The sequence below is a fragment of the Eschrichtius robustus genome, chromosome 3 (genome assembly GCF_028021215.1).
Source record: "Eschrichtius robustus isolate mEscRob2 chromosome 3, mEscRob2.pri, whole genome shotgun sequence".
Classification (NCBI taxonomy): Eukaryota; Metazoa; Chordata; class Mammalia; order Artiodactyla; family Eschrichtiidae; genus Eschrichtius; species Eschrichtius robustus.
This window is the reverse complement of record NC_090826.1, coordinates 117,122,351-117,143,311: the sequence shown is the minus strand read 5'-3', so window position 1 is coordinate 117,143,311 and position 20,961 is coordinate 117,122,351. Positions and strand designations below refer to the sequence as shown.

Sequence of the window (20,961 nt, the reverse complement as noted above, 5' to 3'; positions counted from 1 at the left end):
TAATCAATCAAACAAGGTCCTTGGAGGGATGAGATTAAGAGCAGCTGTGGAGGAATGAGACTCTGAGGTTGGAGGAGACTGATGCGTGAAGACAGGGACTAGATCTGTCTTGTTCCTCACTATATTTCTAGCACCTGGCATAATACTTGGCATCTAATCCATGTGTCATAAATAGTTGCACAAATGATTAAAGTTTGGATTGGTAAGATGAGGAAGGTGAAGGTAGTTTGATGCTTGATGAGAATGAAGGAAGGAGAGAGGGAGTCTTGAGATATAGTTGTTGGTTTGTAATAGTTGTGGGAAGAACTAGCCAAATAAAATTTCAAAAAAGGATTGAAGACCCACTGACTTACATAAAGCATGGTCTCTGCCCATGAGTAATAAACCGTACTGGGGAGGCAACATACATGCAAAAGGCTCTATAATAATGTTATTTCAGTGCAGATAAACAGTAAATGATACAAAAGCTGAGAGAAGAGATAAGCCACTTCAAAATAATATAATTTAGAATTACTACTTGAAATGAGAAGTACCTGGATAAGAGTTTTGGTTTGGAAGAGGGGTGGGAGAAGAAGATTTTTGAGGAAGAACCTGAGCCAGAAGCTTAATTGGGGAATGTCCTTTATCTGTCCTGACATCCAGCTGACTGGTGTTCCTGCCACTGCATCGAATTGCAACTCTTCAGGGGATGTTTGTAAATTTTGACATTTTCATTGCTTCTTCCACCGTAGGATTTATGACCAGAGGAAAATTGATGAGAATGAAAACAATGGAGTACTCAAGAAATTCTGCCCTCATCACCTGGTAAGATTCATGAAGGGCCAGTGGCTCCAGGCTTCCCTGACTCAACCCCAAGCCTGCCCCCAAACTTGTTGGTATGGTGGGAAGAGCTTGGACTTTGGAGTCAGACACCTGGATTTGAATCCTGGCTCTGCCACTTACCAGTTTTGTGATCTTGGGCAGTCACCTTACCTCTGTTAGCCTCAGTTTTCTTACTGACAAAATAGAGATACAGATAACTGCCTTGTACCACGATGGTAAGGCCTAATGAGATAATGTATATATGAAATGGCTAGCACACAGAAGACAACCAGTAGAAAGACCTCTCCCCACAAGGTGGTCAAGTTTCATCAGTTGTACTCCTGTCTCTATCTCTCTGTCTATCTTTCTCTCTCTCCCTCTCTTTTTCTCTATCTCTGTCTCTATCTCTGTCTATCTATCTCTGGGAGAAGATATAGGGGAGTTGGAAGGAAAACCTGTTTCCTGAAGGTGGTATAACAAATGGGGGGGTGGGGCATCAGTCAGTATCTGCTCCTTATTGCAGGTGAACAGTGAGTCCAAAGCAAACATCACCTGTCTTGTGTACAGCCACGACGGCACAGGTACGTGAGCAGGGCCCAGCTCCTAGGCTGGCATGCCCCCTCTGTCTAGGGAGCTGCTGAGCCAGTGAGGCATGTGCCCTCCAGTGCTCACCACTGTGCTATAGCTCCGAGTGGAGCAGCTGGGGAGTAGTTGCTGATGGTGAGCACACAGCGGGAGGATGCAGCAGATGACCCTTGGAGATGCCAGGCACTTGCAGAATGCTGCAGATGATATTTGGCAGGGCTTGTCCTAAAGCCCAGACTATTTGGTTGAGCAGGTTCTTATGCCTTTGACTCATTCCTGAATAAATGGGTATGATCTTCCTGAGCATTCTGCTACCCCTGGGTTGGCAGCGTGTTCCTAGTCTACCCTAGACACCTGAATTGCCTGCTGTTCCAACTGAGTAAGATGGGTGCTATACCTGGGTATTAGGAGGGGGCACTACTGGCAAGAAGCCCCACCCCAACCCCCAACTCCTGGTCCTAGCTTTTTTCAGCCTTTGCCTTCACTGCTGTGTGCTTGTTCTTGGCAGAGCTCCTGGCCAGTTACAATGATGAAGACATTTACCTCTTCAACTCCTCTCACAGTGATGGGGCCCAGTATATTAAGAGATATAAGGGCCACAGAAATAACGCCACAGGTGAGGCTGTCTTTCTAGGTTTCTGTACCCCAAGTCTGTTGGTTTGAAGAACCACAGTATCTCATGCAGGTTGTGCAAATAAGAACTACCTAAAGGAGTAGGCCACCTGTCACCAAGTGACAACAAGCCTAATTGGGCTGGAGTTTTCATAGGCCCTCCTGTGCTAGAGGAGAGAGGGCTCAGGAGCATCTCTCACCACTACAGTGATGTTACTTGGTCTGGATGTAAGGAGACTAGACTGACTATATTTTTCTTAATGATTTCAGGTAGCTTCAGGATTAAAAGACTTATTAGGGAGTTTGGGAAAGCCCTCCTTAGTTAGTGGCACTGAATTGCCTAAAATAAGGGGGTGAGCTTGTACTTATAGGGAAGAGGAGGAAATTCTTTTGAATGAGGCAGAAGAGGAGAAATGGTGATAGCACCTCACCCAAGTTTGCAGTGACGATTGGCCTTTTTTGTTCTGTCTGTGCTTCCCAAACTTTGCTGTACAATGAAGTCACCTGACAATCTTTTAAAGATACTGAAGCCTGGCTTCCATACCCATCCATTCTGACTTAATTGGTATGGGGTGCACGTTGATTAGGATTTTTAAAAAGCTCCCTTTGATTCTAATATACAGAAAAGTTGGAATCACTGCTCTTTGTTGTTATTAGTGCTCCTATCAGATGTCTGTCATAATGTTGACTGGGGAGAGCAGTTAGTTTTCCTTTTTCTCTTGAGCTGGTGAGAGGAGAGGGAAAAACCTGTACTTGGTTCTTAGTCCTTGGGCATACAGAAGAAAGTGTTCCAGTCTCATGATTGGTATGGAACTGGACATAGCCGTTGGGACTCCTGGCTTCTCTTACTAATTTCAGAGGGTGGAGCCCTGTTGTTCAGAGTCTTGGTAACAAGCACAGTTCAGGTGCTTCTTATAGGCAATTGTGGCATATGCCTCCATCAGTCTTAGGTCACCTAATGACCCAGGAAGCATTGACAAGGTACCAGTGAAGCACACATACCAAGGATAATCCTAAGGCATAGGACAGTGCTGCCTAGGAGTGGGCAGAGCTGGGGCCATTCAGGTTGGGACAGGTGAGGCGTTAGTGAGGCCTATGGTTGCTCCGTAGGGTGCAAACTAATGAGACTGAGGCTGTTGCTAAGGACTGCAAACTCCTCAGCTCTATGGACCTCTTTAGGAGAATATAAATAGTCTCTGGAACTGGTGTGATTCTTATTCTGTCTATTATACATGCATAATCCCTTGATTTGTTTTGTGAAAGTGAAAGAAATTCTTTGGCTCTTAGCTGATTTAGATTTGTGAATAACTATATTTCCTGTGAGGTAAATATATGTCGGCCTGATGCCAACTCTCATGTGGTTTATTCCTTCATTTGTCATTTCAGTGAAAGGCGTCAATTTCTATGGCCCCAAGAGTGAGTTTGTGGTGAGCGGTAGTGACTGCGGGCACATCTTCCTCTGGGAGAAATCATCCTGCCAGATCATTCAGTTCATGGAGGGGGACAAGGGAGGCGTGGTGAGTATGGTGTGCTGGGCTGGCTGGCTTCCTACTCTCTCCAGTCATTAAGGTAGGCTTTAACAGGGCCACTGAATTCTCACTCTGACAATGTAATACCACATCTTAGAGCTCTAAACAGCTAAATAAAAAGACAGTATAGTCTGGGGGTGCTGAGGTTTTAATGGAGTATTTTCTTCCCTTTCCTGTCTTCTGCCCCTCTACAGCACGGTTTATTAAGAGGAGAAAGGGATTTTAGGGAAGAACCTCTGGCCTGAGTGAGGTATCTTTAGGCATGGACCTTTTCCAAAACAAAAGCATTAGTGTTCAGGGCACACCATCCTACACACTGTAGTAGGTAGCTAAGTAGTGATCTTGAATAGATCCTGGATTAGCGGATACAAGCTAGAAGGAGCATTTTTTCTGACAGTTGGGAAAATCAGAATATGGTCTGTATATTGATACAAACACACATAATATGTATGCATATATAGGGAGAGAGAAATATGCTCCCGGCCCCGTGACCATTTTTGTTGTTTGACTGCTATACAACCCATGATCATATCATAGTCTGCCTGTCCTTTGAGTTCTACAGACAGCCTCCATAGAGATAGGGCAAAAAGAAAGCCTGAGGATCGTGAGTTGGGGAGTGAAAGGTGGTCAGCTCTTAGGATGCATCTAGCTAACCATAAATTTTTTGGTTTTTTTTTTTTGAGACCTAGAGTCAAGAAGGATTCAGTAGCTTTCTATTACAAGGTTTTCAGACTGCAGAAGATAAGAAAGAGGCAGTTTGGGCAACTACATTTTACTGACTACCCAAGATAGTCTTGTTAAGAGCTTCTAAGGGATGGCTCAGATGCTTATGCTTTCTTCCTTTTCATTCCTCCTAAGCTGTGGGGAGCTACAAAGAACCCAGCCATCTCTTGATGAGGTTTATCCAGAGTGGTGTTAGAGTTTAGAATGGTTCATTGCAGTTGGGATCCCATTTCTTCCTGTGTGTCTCTTATCCTGGTGTGAGGCTATTTCAAACTTTCTTCTGGTTTCCTCTAAATTTTGGGGACCTGGGACCAGTATAGACCCAAGGCTTCTATGGCTTGAATATAAGTGGAGAAGAGTCTAGAACTTGAAGGTGTGTCTCACTGTTGCCTGCTTCATTTCCTACTTTTCCATAGGTCTTCTTCTATCATCTGTAGTGAACAAACCCAAAACACTGGAGTTTTAATGAGAATTCTGCAGTAGGCATGTAGTCATAAGAAAGCCAAAAGGGGCCAGTGAATCTTTTATTGATCATAAACTATTGTCTTGCATTGCATTCTAGAGAGATGCAGGGCTGAATGCCCTCCCTCAGGCCAGCACTTGTCTGTTGTCCAGAATCACTCTACAGGCCAATCTCCTTTCAGCTTAGCCAGTGTCAGGGTTTGATAATTAATCCAGGTGCTCAGGTTGGGAGGGCATTTGCGTAGGATGGGTGGGCCCCACGCCTGAGTTTTAGTGGTCATAAGAGTGAGGTACTAGAACAAGAGGTATAAAGACTGCACCCTGCAGCGAGATTCCTGGCTTCTTCCTGCCTCCGTGTAAGCTGCATGATCTCTGTGGTCCTCACTTGGCTCCTGATTTTTTGTGCTAACCTCCCAGCAGTGGGGTCACCAGCGCCAGCCTGAATGCAGACTATATCATTAAGTAGACTATTAGAACCAGAAGGGATCTTTGAAATTCTCATCCAACTTGCCCAGGTCTCTCGATTCTGTTTTTGGCTCAAACTCTAGTCCTTTCATTGTTTCCATTCGGGGACAAGGGTGGGGGATGATGTCAAAGGACAATCCTTAGTCTCCCAAAAGCACTTTGCTCCTTTATCCCATCCCCTGCATCCCTCAGCCCAGTCGTCTAAGGCCAGAGCTCTTTTCTCTGCTCAGGCATTATTGACAGGATAAGTCCTGGCATGCAGACAGGTCGGGTGAAGTGACCAGGTATTCTGGCTCAGAAGCTCTCTGTTGGCTTCTCCTGCAAGCTCCAACTCAGGTACTATATGTAACTTACTCTCTTGCCATTGGCTTTGTCCTTAGTCTTAAGTTCCAAGGAATTTCTCCCCTGTGCCTTTTTGTTTTGCTGACTTGTCAAGCACAGCTAGGTCAGAGTTTAGAAGGGTAGCAAGGGCTTATCTGGAGATGGATGAACGAGTTCAAGTTTGTATGTGTTAGGTTGTCACATATCTTTTTTTTTTTTTTTTTTTAATGTCTGAAACATTTATATTAACATATTTCCATACATATTTCCATTGTCACATATCTTTTGATAATATTTTCTGGCAATGGAGTTTTTCTCTCTAGTGCCACCTCTGCTCCAGATGCTGGAACCTCTTCCACACTGCCTAAAAGAGCCCAAATACAAACTTTGAAATGAGCTGATATGTGGAGTAAAAGAAGAAAGAAGGGAAATGTGGTTTCTGCTTTACTCTTAGACTCAGACTTAGCTTCAGTGTTTTCTGAGAATTTATTTGTAAAATGGAAGACAAAGAAGATTGGAAGTCAGTATGTCAGTTTTATTTTCCATGCTGACCCTGCCTTCCCATCAGCTGCTCTCTGCATGTGCAGGCGAGGCAGAGAAGGTTGGTCCAGAGAGAACTAAGAGGCTGTTTGCCAGGGGTTGTTTTCTTGGACTGTACTGCAGCTGCAAGACGGGGTGGGGTGGGGTGAGGTGAGGAGTGGCTAGGACCACACCTTCCTTCTGGATGCTTTTGCCATCTATTCCTCATCTGACTAAAAGCCCAAAAATGCTTTAGCAGCTAGATCTGGGACCAGCTCTTCCGGCGGGGGTGGTAGCTGCCCTGCTCTGCCAGGAAGGCTGATGTTTCCAAGTCAGACAGCAGGGGGCATGGGTGCCTTTGGAAAGAAGGAGGCTGCCTAAGCCAGAAGGCCTTTGCCTCGGCTGCTGCAGTTCATTCCTCCTGCTCAGTGAATATATCCAGAGGGTGGCTGAGCTTGAGGCTGTGGGTGCCCCAGGAAGCTGCCTCACTGTACCGTGCTGTCCTATAGCTGAGCCTGTTGTGCTTTCATGGCAGGCAGCAGAATGCTGTCTCCTGGGGTGTGCAGGGTTCTCAAGCAGATATGTGTCTCCACTACCCCAGTACTCTTCAGGCTCAGCCTCTTCCCAGCCTATGCCTTCTTCCAGTTCTAGTAAACTGTGGAATGTAATTGTTCTCTGAGTCTTCTCTGGGGGCTCAGCAGCAGCTGCTGCTTTCTTCATTTTTAAAAATGTATTTGCCACTTGGTGAAAGCCACTGAGATGTTTTTTTCCAGACTGGGGCAAGTTGGAGCTTTGGAAGCTGGAGAGAATGAGGTCATCTGAACCTCACTGCCTTTTTGTGAAGCCAGCAGTATGCTTGGCCAGTCACCCGCCCACCCCTAGAGCTATGTCTGAGGATGAGGCCACCCCTACCTAAACCTAGGAAGTGAGAGATAGGCCTGGTCTTATACCCAGTCTGTGTCCAGTGTTTCTTTCACCCCGAGGGCCCTTTGGCCTAGGCTTATGATGGGTGGGCCTGTCTTCCCAGCAGCTGCCTTAACTTTTATCAAGGACAGTTGTTTGGTTCAAGGTGAGTAGTGGTTTTTAAACCGTATTGCCACATACCCCTGAGCCTATGTTTTCCTTTACTCCTGACCAGGTAAACTGTCTTGAGCCCCACCCTCACCTGCCTGTGCTGGCAACCAGTGGCCTAGACCATGATGTCAAGATCTGGGCACCCACAGCTGAAACTTCCACTGAACTTACAGGGTTAAAGGATGTAAGTAGCTGACTATAGATTTCTTCTTTCTGCTTATCCACATACTGTTAGAGGAGTTTTCATTGTCATAGGAAGGAATAACTTGCTGTACAGTTCTTTAAAGGCACTGCTCTAACCTCCCCCACATTCCTGTCATTGCCTCTCTAGGAACAGTCCCAGTCCAGGGGTCCAGGGTGCAGCTTTGAAGTGCATCTAGTTTATGGTAGAGGGGACATCTTTAGGAAGAATCATCCATCTTCTCAACGGATGAACCTGGGGCATCCTTTCTTAATGGAATCTAGCTATACTCCAGCTCAGTAGTTTCTAAGGGAAGATTTTACTGGGCTAGAACACCAGCCTTTTCTGATCAGGTCCAGGGTTCCTATTCATTACCCACTTCCCCAACCCTTTTTGGTTCCAGGTGATTAAGAAGAACAAGCGGGAACGGGATGAAGATAGCTTACACCACACCGACCTATTTGATAGCCACATGCTCTGGTTCCTCATGCATCACCTGAGACAAAGACGCCATCACCGGGTAAGCTGGAGTGGGAAGTGAGCTCCCAAGGGCATTGACCCTCTCAAGAGGGTAAAATGTTCCAGTGCATACTTCTCACTGCTTTAGGAGGAATCAGGTGGAGTTAGTTGGGTTTCCTATCCATTATTCCCCATCCCCATCAGAGTTTTGATGTAGCCTTGGAAGAGCCACTAGCAGAAATAGGTGGTGTCTGCTTTGTGTTCTCCATCACCACGCATGCGCAGGGCTGTCTTCACGAAGGCAAAGGCATGAGGGTGGGGAAGGAGTTGAGAAGAAATAAGTCATCTCAGGTGTCTTCTGTTTTTTCTCTTGTGCCAGAAGATGCCTAGGGCAGGGGTTAGCAAACTGTGGCAGTTTGGGCAAGTGCCTGCTTTTTGTAAATAAAGTTTTATTAGACTACAGCCACACCCATTCATTTATGTGTTGTCTGGCTGCTTTTATGCTACAACAGCAGGGTTGAATAGTTGTGACAGAGATACGGCCCATGAGTCTAAAATATTTACTATCTGGCCCTTTAAGAAAAATTCTGCTGACCCCTGGCCTAGAGCATGTAAATTATAGCTGAGACCTAACAGGCTTGTCCTTGTTCCAGGGAAATTACTAATAAGCCTTTCCATCCTACAGCGCTGGCGAGAACCTGGGGTTGGGGCCACAGACGCAGACTCGGATGAGTCTCCCAGCTCCTCAGATACATCGGACGAGGAGGAGGGCCCTGACCGGGTGCAGTGCATGCCATCCTGAGGCCTCGTACCCAGGAGGGGCAGGCTGGGGCTGCCAACCCGATCCTGCCTGGGCAGCCCTTTCCTGTCCCAGGCTCTAACATTCAGCAGAAACGCACTTTGGACTTTTTTGCTTTAGATTTAAAAAAAAAAAAAAGAAAAAAAAGAAAAAAAAAGACATCCCAGGAGGACAAGCCAGAGGGGAGCAAACCTACAGAGTATCTAGAAGTGGGAATTGAGCCCTGGAATGGGGTTCCATGGAGAGGTGCATAGGACTTGGCATAAATGGCCTCTCCCCAAAGCCTTTTTTTGGGGGCAGGGGGGAGCCTATTTTGTTAACTGGTTTGGGGTAGGGAACGGGGTTTCCTTTTCTTTGATCTCCCTTGTTTCTTGGGTGGGGGGTGGGGGGATAACTGGCTGTTCAGTACCAAGGGGCCAGACTGGGGGTGGTAGAAATGCCACTCTCTCTTTGGTTTAGGTTTTTGACTTTATTTCCTTTATTTTTTAAAATTCTATGACAGTTGCATTGTTTTTTCTTCCCCCTGAGCAACCCCATCCCAGGATCCTGTTTTTCTGGGGAGTCCTTAGAGCCCCTAACCATCCCACACTCTTCACTTTCTTTTCCACCCCATTCATTCTCTGTACTTATCACAGTGTTTTGCACTTGATTATGTATCCTTCACTCTCTTCTCTTCATCCCATCACCCCCTCAGTAGGTCTGGTGAGGGAGGTTGGGGGGAGGTGGGAGGAGGGACAGAAGTGGAAGAATAGGAAGGTCATTACCTCTTCTGTTACTTAAAAAAAAAAAAAAGTTGTTTGGTGGCAGCAATCTCCCTGTCCCTATCACTGTTAGAGGCCTAATTTTATATCTATAAATATATTAAAAAGCAAGTCAAAATTGGATGTATCACGTTAAAATTATTGTTGAAGTTTAAATACCTATATATTCTCTATGACTGCAATAAAGGGACTTACAGGAGAGAGTGAGTGAGAGTAATGATGTGGAGGTATCACCTGGGGTCGGCCTACCCTCTATGCATGGCCACTGGAGATTAGGGCTTAACCCTTACGTTTTAGGAGGCTCAAGAATGGAAGGATCCTGAATTCTGCCCTTTCCTGCTTTCCTACCATGGTTTCAGGGTTGGGAAGCCCCTTTCATCTCTTTGCTCCAGATATCCTACCTCTGCTTAAGTCTTGTGGGGGTTCCCAGGATGGCTCTGCTAACCAGAGACTGGCTCATCTTCAAAACTTGACTGAACTGTGACTTCAGGAAGGGTTCTGCCACTGCAGACCGTCTCTCCTAATACTGTGTGTGACAGAAGACACACTCACTCTTACCTTTAGCTGCTTGATTCTTTAAACTATACAACTCCACACCAGCTCCCTTCCTAATGGAAGAGTATAGCGAAAGACCTCCTGGGTTTGACTTTATACCTTGTCTACCTTTTCCTATCTTGGGATTGAAGGGACAAGTCATTAATCTCAGGATTGAGTAAGGTGGCTGGGGCTCAGACACCTGTTGTATCACTGGTCACTAATTATGAAAGTCCCAGTTGAATTCTTGCCCTTAAATGCTTTTGCTGCTATTTCTTTGCCCCCAACCAGGAATTCTGCATCCTGGGACAGTCAGATTCTACTAGAACAGGCCAGGAAGGAAGGGAGGAGTGAAAGGGTGGAATTTCAGATACTCCTTCCTCCTGCCCCTTTTCCTAGCAGCTCTCAGACCAGATGTTAGCTGCTGTACTTCCTCCCTGAGGTAGTGGATGTGTGGTGACCGTGAGTGGTCTGTATTCTTATTGCTGGTGGGGTGATGGAGTGGGCTGAAACCATGCACTCTGGAATTTGTTGTGTATTTTCTCTCAGTAAAGCCTTTTTTTTTTTTTTTTTTTTCTGACTGCTGCTGTGTGTGTGATATGTGAGCCATTCATTCATGATGGGCTATTTTTGTTCCTTTCAGTATAGGTGCCTGGCCCTGGTCTTATTACAATTTTAGGAAGTCCAGTCTGGGATATCCATGTTTCCAGTGGTTGGGTTCCAATGGGAGACTGTGTAACTGGAATAGGCCCCACAGTTCAGTGATACTTAGAAAATGAGAGAGGGCAGAGATCCTACTAGGGGTATTTTCCTGGCCTCTGTTCCAGGCTGCAGTTAAGGATTTGGGGGTAAATTTTGCTCTCCCTCCCCAGTCATCCAAAGGCTTAAAAATCCCGGTCATTCACACAAATTTAGAATCAGTTAGGTACAGTACAATCAATCACCTTTATTCCAGGGTTAGAACAAGGCCGTGCACACTGCAGACAGAGGAGCACAGGATAGGGGCAATCTCACAGCAGTATAGGGGGCGGGAGGGCAGGTTAGTCTTTTTAGATTATTTTGCCTTACAGAGAAATTGCTAGACTCCGCTGAAAATGACCCTGTCTCCCTTCTCCCATTTCTTCCTCTTCTCTCTTCAAAGGAAGGCTCTTTATATATTCCCTCCCTCCACCCCCTTTCTCTCTCAGACTTGTTCTCACATAACATATCCTGGCTTGGAAGGATAATTCCTGCTTATTTCCCCCCTCCCAATTCTACAAGTATCTCTCTCTCCTTGAGGGAGAAGCCAGACAGGACTGGGGAAACTTGGGAAGGTCCTTTAAGGCAAAACTGTGGAGTACTCGAGGTGTATGTGTTAAGGCAGGTGTCCGCAGCAGTGGCCAGAGGGGACAGGCAGGTTGGGCTGGGCTAGGCTAGGATTAGAGGGTGCTCTCCAACCAGTCTGGCTTCTTCCCTCTTCCAGCAGCCAGCTCTCCCCTCCACTAAAGTTTTGCTCCCACATCCTAGAAGCTCCTAGCTTAAACTTTCTCTAAATAGCCTCTTGAGATTGCATGTGAATTTAAAGTTTAAAAAAGTTTTTTTTTGTTTTGACTATGTAGCAATTTGACTCTGCCACTCCCTTCACTGTGGCATTCCCCTTCCACCCCCGTCCTGGCCTAGACAATAAGTTAATGCTAGACACCACAAAAAAGGGCAGACATGGCAGTGCGGGTTTAATATACATATATGTAGAATATATATGTACACACAGTTAGCACGGTCAGGGTGGGGAGGGCTATCTTGGGACAGGCAGGAGGCTGGGGTCACTGTACTCCAGTGATTTGGCTAGGAGGCGTTCACAAGCCCAAGGTGCCAGGATATTGAGGGAGAGGGGTTACCGAGTCCCCTCCTGGACTGAATTGGGGATCAGTGCAACGGAAAACACTGTAGTTAGCTTCTTCCCTTCTTTCTGGCTTGGGGGAGAGGGGGTTCTAGATCATGGAGAGAGGGAAGTTTGCCTGCGATAACCACGTTGGGACTCTGTAAGTGGGAGCAGGATTGGAGTTAAAACCTAAGGATCTCGATCCCCCAACCTCCCTAGGTTCAGGGGACTCCTGTGCAACAGTCTGAGTAGGAATAAAGGAGTGGAACAGGGAACTCCTCTCTGCCTTCATCCCCACTCAGGCTCAGTGATGGGGCATGTTCCCAGCACAGTCTCTCCAGAGCAGAGGTGGGTGGAGGGTATCTAATGCTGGGTTCTCCATGGGGTTTGAACTTTGGGGCCAGGGAAGGATCCAGTGATCCTCTCTCTTTAGGTCCCTGGCTCATACCCACCGTAGGCCCATGAGAGGGGAGCAAAAAGGGACCTGCTGGTGCCCAGGCCCTCCAACCTGAGGAACAACTGGAAACTGGACTCCTCAGCCAGTCCAGCTTTGGGGTACAAACACAAACTCTGGCTTTTCTTTGCCCCTTCCAGGTGGGGGTTGGGTAGCCTCTTCATCTTCCCTCTCACTGCTTTTCATTAGATTCACCCACCTCTCCCATGCCTCACTCCTACCTCGCTGCCTCATTGTAGGAAAATACAGGCCCTTTTCTGCTCCCACACTTTAGAGAGGTGGGGGAAGAGTGGAGGAAAGGGAAGTAGGAGGAATGTGCCCATTTCTATTTGCATAGAAATAGCCCCCAACTCCCCCTAGAGTGGGGAAACTGAGCTCCCCGACCCCCAGCCCCTGACCCCCATCCCCTCACAAGGAGGAGGAACTAGATGAGCTAGACATATAGACAGACAGCCAGAGCGTGCGCACACGCACACACACGCGCACAGTAAGGGGGTTAGGACCAGGTTAGTAAGTGGGTAGATGGGGGGGGATGCCCTTGCCCCCTCCCCTGGAGGATGGGGGAAGAGAATGGTCTGATGAAGGTCCAACCTTCCTCCTCTTCCTCCCCCTTGCTCAGGCTTTCTTCGGTGGAGGAGCCAATTTGATGATCTCTTCCTCAGAGGGCTGCCGGATAATGTCTGGGGGCAAAAAGGGATGTGTCCAGGGACAGAAGTCATGGGAGGCAGCAGGCAGGCTAACTGAGCATAAGCCTCTGTTCTCCCCAAATTCAGGTATTCCCCAGATAATCCATGGGAGGGGCAGAGGTACATATTAAAGGCATGGCCTCTTACCTTTGTACTTCTTGGCACTGGGGATACGGGTTAGCTTGGTGTCCAGCTCATCTTCCTCAGAGATCTTCAGAACACGGGTTCTGTAGTCAACCACCATAGTGAGTAGGTCAGGACGGCGGGAGATCTCAAAGATGTGCTCGATATAAGAGAGGTTGTCTGGAGGAAGGCAGGAGACTGAGGGTCAGAGCTAGGCTGTAGAGGTCAGCTTCCCCTACACTGCTGGATTAGGCTTCAGGAACCAAGACTGAGTTGCTCACATTGGTTATTGGAGGAGGCAACACTGGAAGAAGAGGGGCAACTAAGCCAGGAAAAGAAAGCTAAAGCACCAAAAAACAGTACAGAGGACTATTCCCAGGAAGGGCAGATCATTGATGAGTGAGGTTTCTAGATTACAGATTTAGAATGAGGGATTTAGGTTAAATACCAGGTTCCACATTGAGTGGAGGGGAGAAGAGAAAAATTAACCGGGCTTCCAAATACCCAACATCCACCCTGTCCCTCTTTCACTTTTCCTCCAAGCAAGCATCAGAATTTCCCAGCAGCACATGTGGGACCAGAAGGGTGGGATCTGTAGACAACCCAGGAGAGATTCTGGGCCTAGTGAGAAGGGTAATTCTGAATGAGAAGGCACAGACATGACCAGAGGGATGATGTCCATGGGTTGGCCAGTTCTAGGAGATTGCAGATGCCTTCTTGCCTGGCTCCTCCCCTCTACTACAGCAGTCCCCTAAGTCAGCGGTCCCCAACCTTTTTAGCACCAGGGACCGGTTTCGTGGAAGACAATTTTTCCATGGACAGGGTGGGCGGGGGGTGTGGGATGGTTCAAGCTGTAATTCGAGCAATGGGGAGTGAGCAGTAGATGAAGCTTCGCTCACTCGCGCCCGCTCCTCACCTCTTGCTGTGCAGCCTGGTTCCTAATAGGACCGCTAGGGACCCCTGTCCTAAGTGTAGCATGTCCTCCTTCAGCCTCCCTCCCTTCATTCCATGCTACAAATTAGTATCTCTGAAGCGCTCTCAGGTCACTCACCTCACCTATCAAATACCCTATCACTCAAGGCCCTCCACAACACAGTCTTAACTTACCTTTCCAGCCACTTCTAAACATACTATGTTCCTCTGCCTAGCATGTCCTCCTTTGGATCCTGCCTTTGAAATCCCACTTGCCCTTCTGGGCCATCTTAAATACCAGTTCCTCCCCAAAGGCCTTTCCAGAGCAATGGTCTCTAAAAGTGAATAAGAAAATGTTAGAACTTTTTAAAGTTTTATCACTTTTAAGTTCTATTTTAATGTTCTATTATATATATGATAGCACAGTAGGATCTGAGTAACATTTTTTGCTGAATAATATTTTTACTGAGAAGGGCACCGTGAAGAATGTAAAGACCACTGCCCTAGAGCCCCTCTACTCTCTTAGAGCACCCCTCTTATCCTGCCTTGTCAGAAAGGAGTGCACTTTGTATAGGAGCTCTGAGCTCATTTCTATTTGCTGAATGAACTGAGCCTGAATGGCTGATGGTAGGATGCCTGTGTCCCCCTCCCCCACCTTTGTCCAGCTTGTTGTGGCTCTCCAGGAAGCTAAACCAGGCACTGCCAGTAGTGATCTCCTCGCTCTTCTCACTGGGGATGTCCTCCTTGCAGGCTGACTTGAGCTGTTCCAGATCTTCAAGGGTGATGTTGTTGGTCAGGTCCTGGAGGAGGGTCCCGTACTCAGCCATGACTGGGGTTGGGGGGAACAAAGGGAGAGGAGGCTGAGCTTGAGGTTCAGGGTTTGGTTCACTCACTGGCACGACCCACCTCTCCTCTACCCTACCAGGCAAGTGCCTGGAACACAGAGGTTGGGGAGGCTAGGACTGAAGGGAGAAAAGGAAGACCTAAGGGAGGTAGGAGTAGACAGGAAGAAACTGGGAAGCTAGGGCCCAGGCTGGAGTCTAGAGTGAAAAGTCACACCTCCTTCTCCCCACCATCTTTTTTCTTCCTTTCCCCCCCCCAACAGTAACCCTGGCAACAGCTCCCCGACTGAGGAGGCGGTTACCATAGCAACCTGCTCCCGACTTTCTCACCCGCAGTCTCCAAGTCCCCCCCAGAATCGCCCCACCCACCTGCAACCCCTCCCCCTGTCAAACAAAACAAAACACACCAAAACGACGACCAGGGAGAGGCTTGCTGTGGCAGTGAGAAGCTAAAAAGAAGGGGCTGGGGGAGGTTGATTGGAGCTCATGTTCTAGCTTCCATTCTTTTCCAGAAGCAAAGGGGGTCCCTCACTTCAACTCCCCACCACCCCACTAATGACTCATTTTGGATAGATGCCTAGTTGCCTGGTCAAATGGTCCCCTGGCCCCTCCGTGCTCAGCCCTGTATTCAGTCATTAGGTCTCGGGATGGGGGTGGGGAGGGTGAAGCAGTGGGCTACCCCCACCTTTGCGGAGCCCATTTTCTCCCTTGATTGCTGCTGGGCCTCTACACAGCCCTTTCTCCTAGCCTTTGTGCTATGCCTACAGCCCCCACGCCCAAGAATACCAAGCGGCTGGCTCTGGCCCCCTGCCCAGTTCCCAGGCTGGCTGGGTGGCAGGGAGAAGGGGTTCAGATGCAGCTTAGGGAAAGTCTGTCAGGAAGGGGGCTGCCACTTCTGCTTGCATCAACATCCGGCTAGCACTACCTTCAGCGTGACCTCCCACAGGGGGCTGGGGAAGGCTGGATCTCATCTAGGCCTTCACCCCATCCCTCTTCTATGAAGATTTTTAGGTGAAAAGGGAGAGGACATTCAAGGCCCTCCTTCCACTAAGATAGGGACTGTGGCTAAGACAGGAAGAAAGAAGGTCAGACCTTAGAATGAACTTTCTGGATTTGATAAAATGTGAAACTCTAGTGGTGAGTTTTAAAAAGGGGCTTTTTTTCCCCACAATGACTATGTATTTCTTTTATAATTAGAAAAGTAAAGCATTTTAAAAAGTAAATTATGCCATAAACACTCTGTGGCTAGACTAAGGGGTGGGGCAAGGAGCTAGATGACCTTGTACTTGACTGAGACTGCCCACAAATCACCCCAACAATGGGCTGGGAATATAGCAGAAAGGGACTAGTTGACACACCCCATATTCCTTATTTCCACTTACATGCAGGGAAACTGAGGGAGAGAAGCATGCACCCAGGAGGCCCCATTCCCAGCCCCCTACTTGGACCAGAACAAACAAGCCTCCCTTGGTGGCAGGCACTGTGACACAAACACACAATAAGCCAGGCAGCAGGGCCAGCATGAGCCCCACAAGAAACAGGCATTTATACACATGCTCACTTGCACACCCAGGTGCAACCAGACAGAGGGCCCAGCGGTGGCCCTGCCAGTCTGGGCCAGAAACAATGCTCTCCGACTGTCAGCACCAGGAACCGTCTTGCCTTGAAATCTAGGTCACAGCAGCAGGCTCTGGAGCCCAGCCCCCGCCCCCCTCCACTGATAATCCAAGGACAGAAAAGCGGTGGGGGGGGTGGGTGGGTAATGTAGACAAGGGGAATGATGGGGACAGGCTTCAGAGATGGGGATAATAATGGAGGGGGGGTGTGAAGAGAGCTGAAGAGAAAAGGCCAGCATGGGAAGGAGGCAAGATGCCCTCAAGAAGGCTGCCTCAGTCGAGGAGACCCTGCGACCAAGCCCTTAGCTGGAAAATGGGACAGGATTTAGGACCATGGTGCCCTGCTTTCACATAGAAGAAGAGTTTGTAAATACAGAGATCCTGTGGGAGGAGAGTGTGTGTGTGTGTGTGTGTGTGTGTGTGTGTATCTCCTGGGAGGAGTTAAGATTTAGGACTCTGAATTGAAAACACAGACTTACAGGGGAGGTGGGCGGGAAGGGATTAATGTGTATTAGACACCCACCCACAAAGGCTGGGGGCGGTGAGTAGGAGCTCTCTGTGAGAGTGAAACAGATACAGTGAGGCCCGTAAGAGAAATGGGGGTGGGAATGTGTGTGTGCCAGAATCCTCTGTATGGATGCTGATCCCTGGGTGTGGGCACAGGTACAGGGAGGAGGCAGTGCTGCTATCTGTGGGTGTGTTTGGATGTTCTGGTAATGGATGTGTATGTGCCAGGGCTGGATGTGTGGCTTTGAGTGTATGTGGTCTGTGTGTTTGTGTCTGACCAGCTGAGAGTATGTGTAAGAAGGCAGATAATCATAGGCTCACATCCAGAGAAAAGAGGAAGGGTAAGGGGAGCCTACAGAATGGAGGAAGAGAACTGGTGTTGGGAGAGGGAAAGAGACTGAGGCTGCAAATGAGGAATCCTGGTGGGGGGGAGGCGCACAGGGAGCACACAGAGTCCACGATGAGAAGGCTGCAGCCTCAGCTCAGTGGTTACCATGGCAACCTCAGTTCTGGGTGCCCCCCCCCCCATTCAGTTGTCAGGACAATGACACCACTGGATAGGAGGGATGTGGGGAGTGGTGAGTAAGAAGAGACAGAAGGGATAGGAGAAAGGCCCGGTAAGGGAGCAGGGAAAGGCAACCTAGTGTCCTGCCTCCCTGGAGAGATCCCATTTGCCCAGGCCTGGGTGTGGCAGCAGGGCCAAGGGCAGGGGAGTTTGGGGGAAATTTCCTTACTTGGTTCTCAAGCTTCCCTGGTCAACCATTGTCCAGTTGTAGTCTGGCTATGGTAGGTGGGGCTTGGCAGAAGCTTGGCTCCTTCACCCTCCATGTTGCTTTCCTCACCTAAGACTTAGAATTCCATAGGGCCTATAGAGAAGTCTCCTGCCCTCATAGCTCTGAAGAGTCCTCCTGATCTCTGGAACAGTGCAGAGGCTGCCCAGGGAACACCAGGCAGCCTGGGCGGAGGCCACTCTTGGGACAGGATACTTGGGCAGGAACCGGGAACCGGGGCTGAGGCTGCCAGGAAGTCAGTCCCCTTCCCTCCCAGATCATTCTGTGCTCTGCTCACTGCTTCCTCACACCTTCCTTCCTTCCTCCCTCTCCTTCCGAGCTGGCCCCAGGTGGGGCCCTCACAAAAGTCAAACCAACTGAGGATGCTGAGGAAGAGGGGCAGGAGGTAAGGATTATATTCTGACCTTCTAGGGTAGTAGTTGGGAGCATGACAGGTGGGTGCTCCATGGGCACTGGGGGAGGAAGGGGCGGGCCCTGGGAACACTTCGAGAGCCTAGCAAAATGGGATAACCACCTGTGGAGGAGGTGGTAGCACCAAAAGAATTTCTGTGCATTTGGACATTAATTTATGATTATCCTCTCCCTAGCATTTGGTTCCAAATCCTCAGTAAATTTAATGAAGCCTGAGGATTAGGAGGTGCTATTCCTCCCTCCCTCACATCGGCTGCAGCTGCCTAAGGCTGAAGGGAACTGCAAGGACCTGGAGATCCCTGCAGTGGGCAGGAGGCGGCCTGTAGGCACTCAAGTCTGTCAGTCTTGTTGCCTGGGGTTTGGGGTGGGAGGGTGGTAATCACAGCAAAGCAGAGGGCTGGGAAGGGAGAGAGCAGGGTTCCTACTTTAAATTTTATCTGGGCCCCAAATTCAAGCAGTCCTGTAGTTCGTCCCTAATTATTCCTTTACTATCATACTCAACTGACTTCTTCCCATAGCTTCTATTCAGCTTTTTGGGGGGAGGGTGGGGGGAGGATGCCTTTTTTTCTATAAAGTAGGAAGAGGGTTCTAAGGCTCCAGAGTCAGCCTGGGAATGAGGGGGTGGGATAGGACACCTGGACCTCAAAATGTTCAGTCCAAGAAGCAAAATGGGTTACCCCTGGCTACAAAGACAGGGTTAAGCTTTAAGCCCTTAGTCAAGAGAAGAAGGATCGGACCCAGGATGAGAGCATCAGAAGATAACCTGGCATTGGATCAGGCCGGGCAGAGGAGAGGGAATGGGGCCTCTACTGCTCTCTACTCATCTGGTTCTCTGTCTTCCTCCTGTTTCTTTCCCATCTCTCTATCTCTTCCTCATCTATTACCTCTCTCCATAGTCTTTCAGTCTCTCTTTTCCTCCTTTCCTTTCAATGGGCTTTCATCCTTTCCCACCTGGTGGTAGCCAAGAATACTTAGGACTCCTGGGTTCTGTGACTTGGTGTCCCCATTTCAGTCCTCAGAGCTACTATACTAGCTATACTAGGAAGGAGTGAGTGTCCCTGCTATAAAGAGATAGAGTAAGTTTAGTGAGGAGGGGCCTGGATTGGTTGGCTGCGTACAGGTTGGTGATGTCCACCATTGCACTGTGGTGGAGGCTCTGTGTGAGAGAGTGAGGGGATGGCATGGCAGGGTGTGACTCTGGTCCTCTTCTTCATGCATGACAACACATGCACACATGATGGGCACAGGTGTCAGGGAAGTGAGGAAGTAGGCAACCAGGGCAGCTGGCAGCCTAGGGCATCTCTGGCAATTTCCCCAACGGAGTGTTTAACCACAAAGGGAAGAGCAATTAAAGCTAATCGCTCTGACAGCCTGGAGACCAGACACATAGGGCAACAAAACACACATATTCAGCATGTTTCCCCTAACTCCCAGTGGTCTCACCACCATCCTGCTTTCATCCTCCCTAATTTCTGAGCCTCTGTCATCCATTCCCCAGCACTCTCCCCACTCATCTGACCATCTCTGACTCTCACTTCCTTCCCCTCCCCATTCCCTGACTGTATCTCTCTGTCCCTCTGTGTCCTTCTCTTGATGTCTGTCTGCCTCTCACACACATTCCCCTCATTCTCTCTCTCTGACTTGGGCCTCCATCCTTGGCTGACTCATAGTCATTCTTTCTTTTTCTCTCTCTCCCTTTCTTCCATCCCCCCTCCATCCCTTGGCCACTCAGATGCCCAGAAGCCAGCCACTCCTAGCACCCTAAGCTCCAACTGGACCCAGCAAGAGAGGCCACCAGCAACCCCTACCCTCACTACTCACCCCGTTTCAAAGCACCAGGCTCACTCGCCCTCAAGATCCTGTCTCCCTGTCCTGGATTGAGACCAGGATTTTCTACCATGTTTTCTCACTGTTTTAAAGAGGGGCGATCTGAAGCCCAGGGCTGGGAGAAGATGCCCAGGAAATCAGGGTGGACTTGGGGACGGTGGCCCCCACTCAGCTGTCCCGTTAGACTGATATTCTATCAGGAGACTTGCACATGGGAGACAGTGGGAGTGAGGTGGGGGGCTTGGATGCGTAGTGCAGGGCCCTTTGTGATTTGCTGTGTGCAGTCGATGTGTGTAAGAGTCACATGGGTGTGTGTCACCGTGTGTGCGGGCGTGTCTCTTGTAGGTGTGTGTGTCCCTGTCAGTTTTGACACAGATTATATGAAATTAATTAGGGGCTTTACGTTAGCTACTTCTCTCCTGTACACCCCCCAGCTCCCGACTCCTTCCCTCTGGACAAGCCTTCGACAATCCCACCTCTACCCCAGGTGCAGAGGACTGGGTGAGGGCACGTGGTGCCAGCCGCCAGGTTTGAGCCCTCGGAGCAGGGGCGGCTGCCGGCGGAACTGAGGCAGGGCTGGGCCGGGAGACCGCCAGCCGAGGCGAGTCCGAAGCCAGAGAACGGGAGGGAGGGGCGGGAGCTGGCCCGGCCGAGCCGGCTGGGCGGGAAGCAGGCTCCATCCTAATCCCCAGGCCCCGGTCCGACTCCCGAACTGCTGGTCAGAGTGGAACGGGCGGCCGGAGCCACGCCGCCTCCAGCACACACCGCGCTCGGAGCGCACCGACAGAGACGGAGCCCGTGGGCCCTGACACGGAGAGGACCCCTCCGGGGCCCCCACGCTCTGCATCTGTCCCCAGGCGTCCCGGATCGACGCCCCTCCAAGCCCAGACCCCCAAATCTGCCCCTGCCCGCGACACGTCCCCTCTCGGCCCTCTCACCGCCTCCGGGGCTGAGCGCTCGGGGAGCGGGCACTCCGGCGTCCCCGGTTCCTGAGCAGCGTCCGGAACCTCCTCCTCGGCTCCCGCCGCCGCCGCCGCCGCCGCTTCTGCTGCCGCCGCCGCCTCTTCCGCCCGCGGAGCCAGAGCCCGAGCCCAGCGCCGCCTCAC

At 49.5% G+C, this 20,961-nt stretch overlaps 2 protein-coding genes across 8 annotated transcripts in view; one reads left to right on the top strand and one right to left on the bottom strand.

Annotated features, from left to right (window-relative positions):
- The window catches only part of DCAF8 (DDB1 and CUL4 associated factor 8), a 42,416-nt gene extending 33,510 nt beyond the window's left edge, over positions 1-8,906 (top strand). For all 7 annotated transcript variants that reach the window (XM_068541096.1, XM_068541099.1, XM_068541101.1 and 4 more), the window contains 7 exons: positions 732-804; positions 1,325-1,382; positions 1,895-2,002; positions 3,385-3,515; positions 7,156-7,275; positions 7,676-7,792; positions 8,417-8,906. In XM_068541096.1, the coding sequence (XP_068397197.1) occupies positions 732-804; positions 1,325-1,382; positions 1,895-2,002; positions 3,385-3,515; positions 7,156-7,275; positions 7,676-7,792; positions 8,417-8,533 (724 nt within the window). In that variant the 3' untranslated portion in view covers positions 8,534-8,906. The remainder of the gene's footprint in view (positions 1-731; positions 805-1,324; positions 1,383-1,894; positions 2,003-3,384; positions 3,516-7,155; positions 7,276-7,675; positions 7,793-8,416) is intronic.
- A 1,845-nt stretch (positions 8,907-10,751) lies between these two features.
- Positions 10,752-20,950, bottom strand: PEA15 (proliferation and apoptosis adaptor protein 15). The gene is made up of 4 exons (XM_068541094.1): positions 20,794-20,950; positions 14,517-14,690; positions 12,974-13,129; positions 10,752-12,820 (listed from the first exon to the last, which is right to left on the bottom strand). Exons 2-4 carry the CDS (start codon positions 14,686-14,688, stop codon positions 12,756-12,758), a joined length of 393 nt encoding a protein of 130 aa, XP_068397195.1. The 5' UTR covers positions 14,689-14,690; positions 20,794-20,950; the 3' UTR covers positions 10,752-12,755.
- Positions 20,951-20,961: the final 11 nt, after the last annotated feature.